We start from the raw sequence: 13,219 nt of genomic DNA, 5'->3' as shown, positions 1-13,219 counted from the left end.
CCCCCCCCCCCCCCCCCCCCATGGTCTCTGCCGCGGCTTCCCTCAGCAATGGTCTGCGACAGGATGAGTAAGTCAGGTAAACTCCCCTAAAGGACCTTTGGTCATGGTGCGACAGCAAGGGAAAGCAAACTATGGCAGACAGCGCTACACCAAGGAGACATTGTTATTGTCGTTTGCCCGTGCCCAGCAGAAGTCCTTTCATTCCGAGATGGATGAATTACGCCTGATTTCGAAGATTTACGCTGTGTCTTTTACCATCTACAGTGCCAGTTGTGTCGGGATTTGTTTGTCTCTCACTGTGTTCCTAGCAATACTTCTCTCAGGCTGTGCCGCTCACATTAGGGAGGGGCTCTGGCACGGCGGGGGGGGGGGGCATCTGTCCTGCCGTTCTTCTGCGGTGTCAGCGCTTGGGGGCTCCGCTCAGCTCTCCCCAGCTCTTCTTGCTGGTCCCGTGTGGAACACACTCGCGGTTACCCCCACACCAAGCTAGTCCAGAGTGTGGGAGAAGAGAATTAGTCCTCAGGAGCACCACCCATTCTTTCCTACGTCAGGAGTACTCAGAGCTCCCGACTCAGAGGGCTCTCTCCACAGAAAGCTGACCTCTGACCCTGGTTGTGCCACTTGAGGTCAGTTGTCTGGTGTACTTCCGGTGCTTCCGCGTGCTGCCGGCATCCTACACACTGTCCATCCTGGAGTTGTCTTCTGGGAGCCCCACTCCTCTCCCCGTAAGTCTCGGCGGGGAGGAGAGGACCGCAGGCTCAGAGGGTCCCAGACCTTCGGCTGCCTCTGTAGCCTCCCCTTGGATTGCACAGCACCCGGCCCCTTCCGTCTCCCGGGGCGCCGGCTTCTCTCTCCTGAGAGCCGCACCCCCACCTACTCCTCAGGCACAGAGTGGGCTTTGAGATGCCAACAGGGTCGATAGCCTCCCGCCTCACAGACTGAATTCAGGGGTGTACAGTTTTCTGGAGACGCCTCTTTGTCTCTGTGCCTTGCCTGGTCACTTTTCTGGTTCACATAAAATAAGAACCCAGCTGGCGCTTATCTGTGGAATGAGTTGGAAAGTCTAGAGCCATCACCCCCATCACACTTCTCGGGAGCTAACTTGGCAACAGCCAGTGTCGCATGTGGAATTAATTTCTAGTGTTTCCAAGGGTTATTGCGTATGAACATCTGAAACTTCCTTATATGTTATGTAATGGTGGCCCCATTCCTTAGGAGAAAGCAGTAAAGTGTAGGTCTGAAATGCTTATTCCACACTGAAATATGGAGCCCCCCTTTTCAAATATCTTTGGGCAACTTCATATGGAATTAATGAGGTATGCCACTGTGAAATAGGCACTAAGAGGTGAGCGTGAAATGAGCTAATGAATAAATAACTCCTTACACACCGGGAAAAGTGTCAAAGGCACACACATTGGGAAAGGCCTTAAGCAATTCTATTGGAATAGCTTCTTTACTGTGTAGGTTTTCGGTGGCCGTCTGCACGTCGGGTAAGATCCATTTAGATATGGCTGTGTTGTTGCTGTTGGCACGAGCCCCTTGACAATACATAGAATAATAGAAATGGCTTAATTTAAAAATAGGAGCTAGTGAGCAATAAGCCTGAGCAATAGGCCAAATAGTTTGTAATTACTATTAAGCGTCTGTGTGTTTGCAGGCTAGTATGTTTAGCGGTACACTTGCTAGATTCTTTGCTCATCGCTGTCTGTGTCTCACCCCCACCCCCTGTTAGATTCCAGTATTTTTCAGAAATTCTCTGTTGGAAGCTCTAAGTGGGGCCGACTGAAACTTTGCTTTAGAGTGTGTAACAGTCACTGTTGGGTGAAACCAACCTGCCGTGGCCCTTGACATTGATGATTGTTTTCTATTGACTTTGTCCCTGTTCTGTGGAACTCTACAACGATCAGTGCTAATGCCCAGGATCTGGGATCCCTTCAAAGACACGCGTCTCCAGGCAGGCCAGGGAGGGTTTGTTCAGCTGCTGAAGTACCTGTGAGGGATTATGTTGAGGTCACTAGGGGCAAGGAGGCCCCATCAAAGTGGGGGGTGGGTGCCCGTCCCTCTGCTTGGTCCTGCTTCCTACGGGATGTGACGTGACCAGCCAGCTGTATCAGGGTCCTGCGGTCATGACCTCCCTGTATCCCTGGTGACACTGCATGTTGTTGTTGCTGTTGCTTTCGGCTGTTTGGAGTTCCATTACACGGTCAGGCTTTCTTCCTACAACATTTTACTCTGTGCTTATTTTTGGAGTTTACTTTTTTCCATTTGCTCCTGGAATTCTATAAAGATGCATGTTAGACTTTTTCATGCTATGTAATGTATCTTCTAGCTTCCTTTATTTTTTAATTTTCTAATCTGTTTGTGTTTTATTCTAATTTTGTCAGACACATATTCTAGTTGCTTATTTTCCACTGTTTTAACTCATCTATTGAATTTTTATTTTCAGTAGTTATATTTTTAACTCACATGAATTTTATTTTTTTCAGGTTTATTTATTTAGTGTGTGTGTGTGTGTGTGTGTGTGTGTGTATACACATGGTCATGTTCACAGAGGCCAGAGTGTGGATCCTCCACAAGCTGCAGTTACAACTGTGAGCTGCCTGATGTGGGTGATGGGAACTGAACTGAGGTCCCCTGGAAGAGCAGCCAGGGCTCTCAGCCACTGACGCGCCCCTCCAGCTCCTGTTAAGTTTTTTTTTTTTTTGTAATATCCTTCTCAAGAATGTCATCCTCCCTGTATTTACCACCTTTCTGTTCACCTTTGTTAGGTTTTTTCCCCCCCTCACATTCGACAGTTTTTGGTTAGCTTTTCATCTTCTTTGGGTTTAATGTGTGGCAGTCGTGTAAGGCTGGGAAAACATGATTTCTCTCTGAACGATACCTCAGGGATATCTTCAGTTGGGACCACTGGCACATGCTGAAGCATCAAGTCCAGCGGCAGAGGTCATAAATTTCAGATGTATCAATACATGGCTCTAATAGGCAAGGTCTTTGCTCACCAATTCATTGAGTGGCTTCACTTTTGCTTCTTTTATTGCAATGGCACTATAGTACCCAGTGTGTGCACGTCCGCTGTAAGCTTGGTGAGCCTCTCCCGTGCCTGTGTAGGCTCACGGAACTCGTCTGTTATGAAAGGGGGTCTCCTTCCCACTGCCTCTCCAGATAGCTGTCAGCCTGGGGTTATGCAGATTCGGGGCCTCAAGACTCTTTACTTAAAAAAAAAAATCAAGTTGGGTTTAAAATTTGCTTTAGTATACATTGATGTTTTGTACAAAGAATATTTTTTTTCCAATCTACTATTTTTCCAGAGATAGAAACCAGATGGGTTTATTGAGTTTTCCCAAGATACCACAGCTTTAGGAAAACCCAGTGCATCTTAGCGAATAGATCCATCTTCTTTCTCATTGTCTCCTTCCGGGTATCAATTTGAAGAAACACGTGACCGTATTTCCAACTCCTTATACATACTTTGCAGCTCCACAGTCAGAATACTGTGAACTAAGATGAGAGACTGTGTTATAGAGTTCCATACGGGGCTCTGTTCAGTCCATTGTGTGAGCAGAGCCCATGGCTAAGCAGAGCCACGCAGTGAGATACTGTCTCCGATCAAACCAGAAGAAAGAAAGAGCAAAGAACAAAAGACATGTGGCACACAGCACGTCTTCAGAAAGGGATGACATTACATCACTGGTGAATTCTTAGACTTGAGATAAAATTCCTCCCTTGGGATACAACTCTAGCCCTTAAATGTCCACTTTTCCGGTATATGGATGATGATGTCATTACTAGCACACACAGTGGAAGATCTACACCAAAATTCATAGATCACTCAAAACGATGTCTCTTTTCTCTACGTTTAGATTTTCTCGTACCTCAGCTTTAGAGAGACGATCACGTGCGGTCAGGTGAACCGATCCTGGATGGCACTGACACACAGGGGCTTCCTGTGGAGTGCGGTAAGTAGACGTGCCGGAAGGCGTGGTTCTCCTCAAAGCCAGACGGGAATGGGCTCCTGGAAAGCCCCGTGGAAATGCTGCGTTATTCATGCCCCTCCTCCTTCTCTGTGACCACCAGCCGTAAATGCTTCTTGTTTGTGTTTTTGGTTTGTTGTGGCTTTTATCAGCACAAACCTGGAGGGAGAGGTAAAAATAGACAATAACAGTATCTTAAGAGATACATCTGTGCTTTAAAATTTAAGTGGCAGGACATGTCCGTCGGACATTATTCTCAGATTGAAGCAAAGCCCCATTTTGTTGGATAAGGTGCCTCTCATTTTTGTTTCTTTATTTGTGTTCTTGTTTCTGCCGATGAGCACAGACTCTATGCTGAGCTCTTGACTGTGAGGAAGAAAACTTTTAAGAAGGAAAAATTTGAGCTCGGCATGACGGTGCATATCTTTGATGCCAGCACTCAGGAGGCAGGTTGGTAAATCTCTGTGAGTTCCAGGACAGCCAGAGCTACATAACACCCACCCCATCCCCGGTCTGGAAAAAAAAAAAAAGAAAATTTTTTCTTTATTATTAGTTTTATAGTTATTTTATGTGTATGGGTATTTTTGCCTGCATGTGTGTCTACACACCACATGCATGCCTGGAGCCTGCAGGAAGAAGGCATTATATCCTTTGTGATTGGAGTTATAGCTGGTTGTGAGCCAGCTCCTCTGGACGAGCAGCAAGTACTCTTAACTGTTAAACCATCTCTCCATCACTGAGGCAGGGGTAGCAGCAAGTACTCTTAACTGTTAAACCATCTCTCCATCGCTGAGGCAGGGGTAGCAGCAAGTGCTGTTAACTGCTAAACCATCTCTCCATCGCTGGGGCAGGGGGCTCTTTTAGAGCGTATGAACTGTAATGGCCACCTCCTAACTGTAAGGCTAGTTCTGACACAGAGAAGGCCTTTCCTTGGGCATGCAGAACTGTTGGGAACAGGCGTTTATACAGACTCCTTGTGCCACGCTTGAACACAGACGGAGACCGCAGAAGAGGAGGCAGAACCCGAGAACACGCTCGACTCTGGGCGAAAGTGCTGGCCTTTTCTAGTTCCTGCCGGGCTAATGCAGGGTCACTCTTTAATGTCTGTGCTACTTTTTTAATCCTCCAGAGCATCTGTATCCGCTTTTCTCTTTGAGTTTTCCCAAACAGCTGTCACATAAACATCGGGACTGGGTGGTGGCCTGGTGGGTGCGTGGGCACGGAGCCGACTCCTGTCTACAGCTGCTGGCACCTTGCTCGCTCCTCAGCTTCTGTAAGAGAGTTTAACAGATTTCGTACCTAGTGCCTGGCCGCCTGGCCGCTGCCCAGTCCGAGTCCAGGGGAGAAAAATGAGTTAGTAAGTACCTGGCTTAGAACTCAAACCGTAATGTGGTTGACCACAGGTGTGCACCTTACTACTAAACATTAATGAGCAAACTGCTCACCTGCCACCTGCCCTGCCCCTAATTGTGGCACAGGACCCTGCTCTCCAGGTTTTAAAGTGGATTCCCGAGTTCTGAGAAACATCTCTCATCAAAAGAACGGTATCAAGTAATGTTCATGAAAACAGTTTATCCTGAAATTCCTAGGTAAGGAATTTTGACCCTGAACTGAGTTAGAGGGTAGCACAGTTGGGCTGTGAAGGTTTAGGTGCTGGTTTGCTGTAGAGTGTTCTTCTGCCCTGCCCAGTGTTCTGCCGTGTGCACTTTCTCCGGGTATCTCCCAGTCTCATTGAAGACATTAGGTCGTCACCTTTTGCTCTTAAATCTCTGCTCCTAATTCTTTTATATATGCATGTGATTGCAAGTTCTCACGGGTCAGGGCAAATACTGGATTGACAGACAATCACAGAAGTATATGGAATTAAAGAATACTTGCTGCTATAAATTTTCTGAGCTCTCCCAGCTTCTTGACATATGAAGTCTCACTGTTTTTGGCTTTCTGTGTCTTAACTCACAGAGGCACTGAGCTGCATGGACACGGATGTATGGTCCAATGACAGAGTGCTCGATCCCCAGCTTGAAAACACACGTTCAGAGTTTCCTCTGGTCAAACCCAGCCCTTTTGGAAGTACGTTTGCAAGTTTAGTCCTTATTTTGTGAGATCTGTGTATTGGAGAACTCCAACCTTTAGTCTCTTCGGCTGTTTGGAAACGATGCCATGGAGAGCTTCTAGTATTTGGTGCTTTAGAAGTTTTGTTTGAAATACATTTTATTTCTTAATGCTTTTTATTTATCCTTTCTAGATTGATTTTTCCACATCGAAAAACATCGCCGATAAGTGTGTAGTGACTACTTTGCAAAAGTGGCGTCTAACCGTGCTGCGCCTGAACTTCCGAGGGTGTCACTTCCGAACAAAAACCCTGAAGGCTGTCAGTAAGTGTCTCGCCCGGGGCCGCCTGCTCTTATGTGTCCAGTCAAAGTGAGAAAAATGCCAAGGGAGACTTGGGTGTTGCTGGATTGCGTGCTCTGGGAAGTGGTCCTTTGTCCGTCTTCCTGTCGCTCTTTTCTTTTGTCTAGAATCCATAAGAATATATTCTCATTTAACAGAGTCTGACCCCAGGCATTAGCTGCACCCCTCCACCTCCTCCAGCCGCTTGCTCACTTATGAAAAGGGCCCCCACTCTCTCAGTCATTCTAGGATGACACTGACATGTGGAAGGTTTGTAAACCAGCAGGTTGACATTGCATTCCTCTGGCTCCCGTTTTCTCACTGTTAGCCCCGAAGGTCTTAAGGACAGGTTTATTTTGCAGCATAAAGAAGACCATGCTGTTTGCATTTTCCTTTGTCTTGGGGATTTTTCTGTGCCACTGAACATAGATTTACTAAATTCTTTTCACTGACTGTAAAATAATCTTTGTGTAGTAGATACGCCGTACTTTACTTACTTGCTTTCTTGTTGAGGGTATTAAGGTGATTTCCAGTTTTCCAAGGCACTTTGTGCTCCCGCTGTGCTGTTTGTCTTTGACCCGTGTGTTCTCTGAGATTCTCTTTTTTACTCACCATATGTATTCCCAGAGGAAACAATGGATATTAGAAGTATTTAGCCAACTTCTAGACAACATTCTAGACAATGGGAACAATTCCATACACACATTTAACATCTTACTTTGGAAAGTATGACGGTGTAAGAGGGAAGATCAAGTTACAGAGCGGCACACATACACATTTATACCCTGTAGAGAACATAGATTTATATGAAGATTTCAAGGAGAAAAATAGTACACATATACCTTAATTCTTATTTTGAGACAGCCGCAGTTTTAAGGACATATACACAGAGTAACATAAAAGACATGCGTGGGAATAGAACACTGCAAAGACCTGGCAGGGGACTGGAACAAGTTTGGTGAAACAGGAAGGAAATGCATGAGGAATTCAACTGTATCTTTATGTTATTTTATGAATAAAGACACTGTGGAAAAATGACTCGCTTAGTTTGGTTGCTGCTGGTACTGAAGAAAATTGTTGCTTTGGGCATGATTGCACGGTGTCACTGGAACACATGTTAAGCTCTTCTGTGTGCACAGTTTTTCATCCTGTTCTCTCTGGTGCCCAGGTAGACGGTCACGTGTATCACATCGTCACACATGTGATTACTATGTCTGTTCACTCCTAGTCTTGTATCTTTCTCGACATTTTAATTCTGTTGCTGAGGCCCTCCTTTGAGGTGTTGAAAAGGACACAGACATGTAGATGTCTGGCCTGATACTTAGCTCCCTTTCTTATACTCTTAATGAGAAAACTACCAATGTTATCACACTCTTAAATCACATGGCTATGCCCCTGTAAAAATATAACGCTACTTCCATTTCCACAGAAGCCATTCCTACATGTCTGCTTCTCATTCATTCTGGTTGCATCGGTTTCTGGTTCTTTTTTTTTTTTAATAATTTATTTATTTATTTTTTATTTTATTGGCATTGGTATTTTGCCTGCATGCATGTCTATCTGAGGGTGTCAGATCTTGGAGTTACAGACAGCTGTTAACTGCCACGTGGGTGGTAGGAATTGAACCTGGGTCCTCTGGAAGAGCAGTCAGCACTCTTAACCACAGAGCCATCTCTCCAGCCCCCACCTTTTTTTTCTGGTTCTTTTTTTTTTTATATATTTATTTATTTATTTATTATGTATACAATATTCTGTCTCTGTGTATGCCTGCAGGCCAGAAGAGGGCACCAGACCTCATTACAGATGGTTGTGAGCCACCATGTGGTTGCTGGGAATTGAACTCAGGACCTTTGGAAGAGCAGCCAGTGCTCTTAACCTCTGAGCCATCTCTCCAGCCCTTTCTGGTTCTTTTTTAATTTTTAATTTAGTTTTCTGAGACAGGGTTTATCTGTGTAGCACTGGATGTTCTGGAACTCACTCTGTAGACCAGGCTGGTCTTGAGCTCGCAGAGATCCGCCTGCCTCCACCTCCTGAGTGCTGGGATTAAAGGTGTGTGCCACCACTGCCCAGCAAGTCTCTGATTCTTAAGGAACCACTAATTTATGATGCACCAAGACCATTTCTGATTTATATGATAGGTATATTATAGATTTTATTTCTTGTTTTTTGAGATATGGTCTCTCTATGTAGCCCTGGTAGTCCTGGAACTTGCTATAAACACCAGACTGGCTTCAAACTCAAAGAGATCCACGTGCCCCAGACTCCTGGTTGCTGGGATTAAAAGCTTATACCACCAAGCCTGGCTCATATTACACATTTTTTGAAAAAGTTCATTGTTTTGGAGTTTAGCTGAGAGAGAGAGAGAGAGAGAGAGAGAGAGAGAGAGAGAGAGAGGAGAGAGATTGATTTATTCATTTTACATCGGAACCACAGTTTCCCCTCCCTCCTGTCCTCCTGTTTCTTCCCCTTCCCCCAGTCCACTCCTCCTCTATTTCTGCTCCAAAGGGGATGGCCTCTTATGGGTATCAGCAGAGCATGGTATATCACGTGGCCATAAGACAAAGCACCCCCCTATATTAAGGCTAAAGCAATCCAGGATGAGGAATAGATTCCCAAGAGCTAGCCAGAGCTTTATGACAGCCTCTGCTCCCACGGTTGGGAGTCCTGCAGTAGACCGAGCTATACAACAACCATATATGTGTAGAGGGCTCCCTGGCTGTTGGTTCACACTCTGTGAGTTCCCATGAGCTAGGTTAGTTGTTTCTGTGGGTTCTCTTGTGATGTCCTTGATCCCTTTGACTCCTACAATCCTTCTCTCTCTTCAGCAGGATTCCCTGAGCTTGGGCTCAATGTTTGCCATGGGTCTCTGCTACTGTTTCCATCAGTTACTGGATGGAGGCTCTCTGATGACAATTGGGGAAGTTACCACTCTGGTCACAGGAGATGGTCAGTTCAGGCTACGTATTCAGTATCGCTTAGCTGGGGTCGTCTTTGTAGACTCGTGGGAGTTTCCCTGAAAGTCCCCCTTTTCGGCCATCTCTTTCAGTGATCTCCCCCTTCACACCCCAGACCTATCCCCCGAGTTCCCATGCCCACCCTCGCCAGTCCGCCCTGGAGATCTCTTCTGTTTTTCCCTCGCAGGGAGATCCATGTATTTTCCCCATGGACCCTCCTTGCTACTTACCCTTGCTGGGTCTGTTATCCTTTCCTTTATAGCTAATATCCCCTAATAATGTGAGTACATGCTGTGTTTGTCTTTCTGGGCCCAGGTTACCTCACTCAGGATGATTTTTTTCTAGTTCCATCCATTTGCCTGCGAATTTCATAATGCCATTAATTTTACAGCTGATCGGTACTCCATTATGTTCATGTACAACAGTTTCTTTTTTTTTTTTTTTTTTTTTTTTGGTTTTTCGAGACAGGGTTTCTCTGTGGTTTTGGAGCCTGTCCTGGAACTAGCTCTTGTAGACCAGGCTGGCCTTGAACTCACAGAGATCCGCCTCCCTCTGCCTCCCGAGTGCTGGGATTAAAGGCGTGCGCCACCACCGCCCGGCTACAACAGTTTCTTTATCCACTGTTCAGGTGAGGGGCATCTAGGTTGTTTCCAGATTCTGGATATTACAAATAAAGCTGCTAGGAACATACTTGAGCCAGTGTCCTCGTGGTGTGTTGGGCAGTTTTTGGATATATGCCCAAGATTGGTATAGCTGGGTTTTGAGGTAGACTGATTCCCAGTTTTCTGAGAAACCGCCATATTGATTTCCATAGTGGCTGACTTTTGCAGACTTAAAGGTAGATAAAATAATTATACACCTTACTCTCTTTGACTCTGTTTCTGTTTCTTTATATTCCTCTGCATACATCTATTTATACATCTATGTATACATATGTATACACACATGTCAGGGACCAGTCTCAGCAGAGAAGCAGGTCTCAAATCTGGGATGTTTGGAAAGCGAAGTGAGTACACGAACACAGAATTCTGATGCAAGCTGACAGGCTACCAGCTGCAGGACAGGTTCTTCTTCTACCCCGAGCTTCAGTCTTTTATTGTGAATTTTACACCAGGAAAATGATTCTTTATTGTTGCCACAGGTTAATCATCACACGGGCAGAGCAGCCAAGAAGTACAAGGAGTCTTTGAAATCAAAACATCATTCATCGTGATATTTTCCCAGCTCCCAAGCCCCATACCAACCACTATATTCTTAATTCTTGGCTGAGTTAATCATAAAACAACTTCTGAGGCTTTCACCTCAGAGGCCACCTACCTTCAGTCACAGAGGCAGAGTTCAGTGGATTTCACTCCATTGCCATCCCCTTCCCATTGTTGTTCCTCACAACTCCAGTTTTGATTTATAAGGACATAGGCAGTCAACCCTAAAAGTCCTGAGTTCTCAGAAACTTCATTCATCATAGCCAAGTTCCTTTCTGTTTCATTATAATTCTTTTGCCAAGTTTTATAATCAGGCAAAGGACAATTTCTGTGTTTCCCCAGTTCTTTCTCATCAGCCAGGTTTTCCCCTTAGCCTACTTTACAGCTTCGATGCCTGCCCGCTCTGTCAGGTCAGGAGGCCTCGTACTATCATACAGCACATCCATACTTTCAGAAGCCACTGGTGTGGAAGGAGAAAAAGAACATGAAGAACAAGTGCACTAGTAGAATTGCTATAACCAGAGTCATCTGTAACATGTCAAGTGCGTATGCAGATGCCATGAAAGCAGTTCTTGGGGCACGTAGGTGTTTTCTCCTTGGCCCTCAAGTAACACGCTCATTTAACTGCCCTGGGTTGCCTCAGAAACCACACATGGAGGGGGCTATGCTTTGCCATCTCCGGCACATGCATACATAAGAAATACACATTGACCTGGGCAGTGGTGGCGCATGCCTTTAACACGCATGCCTTTAACACCAGCACTCGGGGGCAGAGGCAGGCCGATCTCTGTGAGTTCAAGGCCAGCCTGGTCTACTGAGATAGTTCTAGGACAGCCAGAGCTTCAAAGAGAAATTCCCCACCACCACCAAGAAAGAAATACACATCAGAAATATACTGTTTACTAAATCTGTAATTCTTGAATAAAGAAAGCGAGCTCAGACAGTGATATTTAAAGTTCCAGTTTGACTTACAGTTTTGACGGCAGCAGTAGTGGACACTGGACTGAGTTTCTGAGGAGAATGGAACTCTAGAGGCTCACAGTTTTGTTTTGTTCCTGGTCTCGGAGGAAAGCTTCAGACTTTCCTAACAAGTAAGACATTATCTGCTGGTGTGCCCCCCCCCCCCCCCCGTGTTCTGGATCAGATTGAGGGAGTTCTCTGATATCCCACACTACAGTTTCCTTTCTCGTAAGTGTGCTGGGTCTTTATCAAATGTCTTACCGTCCTCACTGGCTTCCCACCTCCCTCTCTGTTAATATGGCACAGATCGCACCAAGTGGTGTTTGTGTATTGAACCTTCTCTGCATTTCTGTTCTTTTACATGCCGAAGGAATAAAAGCTGGCTTATTTTTGATCAAATCAGAACGACTGTGGCCCAGGAACACAGCTGTGAGCTGCCCCGGATAACATGTCCCCTGCAATTGTTACCTGAACTTTTTATAGTCATCGAGCCAAAGAGAGTCATAAATCAAGGCATGTACTAAAGATAATAGTGGGGAAATAAGGTAGACTGGTTACAACAAAGATGGGATGTCGCCGCTATAGATTTTAATTCTTACTGTTTTTATTAGCACATGTCAGGTACACACGATAGCGCTTCATGCAAGCATTATGTATTTTGATCATATTTGCCCTGTCATCTCATGCTGATGACCCCTTTCCACTTCCTAGTTAGTCCGTGTCTGCGCTCATGCCTCCCCACAGCTGCTTCTCTATGACCAATCTTTTTCATACGTTACGTCCTGTCCTTTTAATATACCGCTGTATTTTGTTGTCTAGCATTTTCTTAAGGGTGTTTGCATGTTTTTTTAAAAAGGAATATTAGTCTCTTGTCATCTTTCTTGTGATATCTATTTGGTGTCCTTGTTGGATATACTGGCATTAAAGAAGGACTTCAGGGCAATCTCTCCCTCTCACCTTCCCTCCCTCCCTCCCTCCCTCCCTCCCTCCCTCCCTCCCTCCCTCCCTCCCTCCCTCCCTCCCTCTCCCTCCCTCCATCTCTCTCTCTCCTCTCTCTCCTTAAAGAGTATGAGAAGGGTTAGTGTCACTTGTAGAGGAATGTGTTACAATTGTAGTGTTGCAGAGATATGCTGCCTTATCGGGAAGCCAGGTTATACTTACAGCCGTGATAGGACAGCTCTGGAGGGGTAGAGCTACAATAGGACAGCTCTGGAGGACAAGTGTCCTGACTAGCGGGAAGCCAAGGCTACCTGACGCTCAGGTGCGGTGGGGGATGGTCTCCCTGCAGGATATAGTGATTCTGCTCTTCTCCTGGAGAGTTGTTACAGCTGAGCTCTGCTAGGATGTTCCCTTAAGGGAAGAGAAGAGCTATCTGCTTCTTTGATGTTTCTTCTTTTGCTAATACTCTGCTAAAGGGGAAGCCCCTGCAGAAATGTAGCCGTCTCCTCTAGCTCCAGTGAGAAGTTGTTACTTTTCCTTAGCTGGCCTTGCTCAGCCCCCTTAAGGAGCATCCTAGCAAGGTTCTTCTGTCCTGCTCACTCCGCCTTGCTCAGGCTCCCTAGGACATCTCAGCAAGGGTTTTCAGCTCAGTCCCCCAAGGGACATCCCAGCCAGGTTCTTCTAGTCTGCGCAGGTGAATGAAGGAATGAAGGTCATCACCCAAGACTCTTGAGAAAGAGGTATATTTGGGAAGGAGGAGTCCAGGGGAGTGGCTGCCTCTGCGGGGGGGGGGGGGGGGGGG

The 13,219-nt window shown here is 45.9% G+C and overlaps 2 protein-coding genes across 2 annotated transcripts in view; one reads left to right on the top strand and one right to left on the bottom strand.

Annotated features, from left to right (window-relative positions):
- Fbxl13 (F-box and leucine rich repeat protein 13) overlaps positions 1–13,219 on the top strand; it is a 159,401-nt gene that overhangs the window by 41,356 nt on the left and 104,826 nt on the right. The window contains exons 8-9 of the mRNA XM_050139741.1: positions 3,861–3,956; positions 6,217–6,346. Coding sequence (XP_049995698.1) covers positions 3,861–3,956; positions 6,217–6,346 — 226 coding nt within the window. The remainder of the gene's footprint in view (positions 1–3,860; positions 3,957–6,216; positions 6,347–13,219) is intronic.
- Lrrc17 (leucine rich repeat containing 17) overlaps positions 3,392–13,219 on the bottom strand; it is a 51,281-nt gene continuing 41,453 nt past the window's right edge. Inside the window, exon 4 of the mRNA XM_050139736.1 lies at positions 3,392–4,130. Within this exon, the coding sequence (XP_049995693.1) occupies positions 4,120–4,130 (11 nt within the window). The 3' untranslated portion in view covers positions 3,392–4,119. The remainder of the gene's footprint in view (positions 4,131–13,219) is intronic.

Source organism: Alexandromys fortis, unplaced genomic scaffold (genome assembly GCF_014885135.2).
Source record: "Alexandromys fortis isolate MF-2015 unplaced genomic scaffold, M_Fortis_MF-2015_v1.1 scaffold_38, whole genome shotgun sequence".
NCBI classification, from domain to species: Eukaryota; Metazoa; Chordata; class Mammalia; order Rodentia; family Cricetidae; genus Alexandromys; species Alexandromys fortis.
This window is presented reverse-complemented; position numbering and strand designations above follow the sequence as displayed.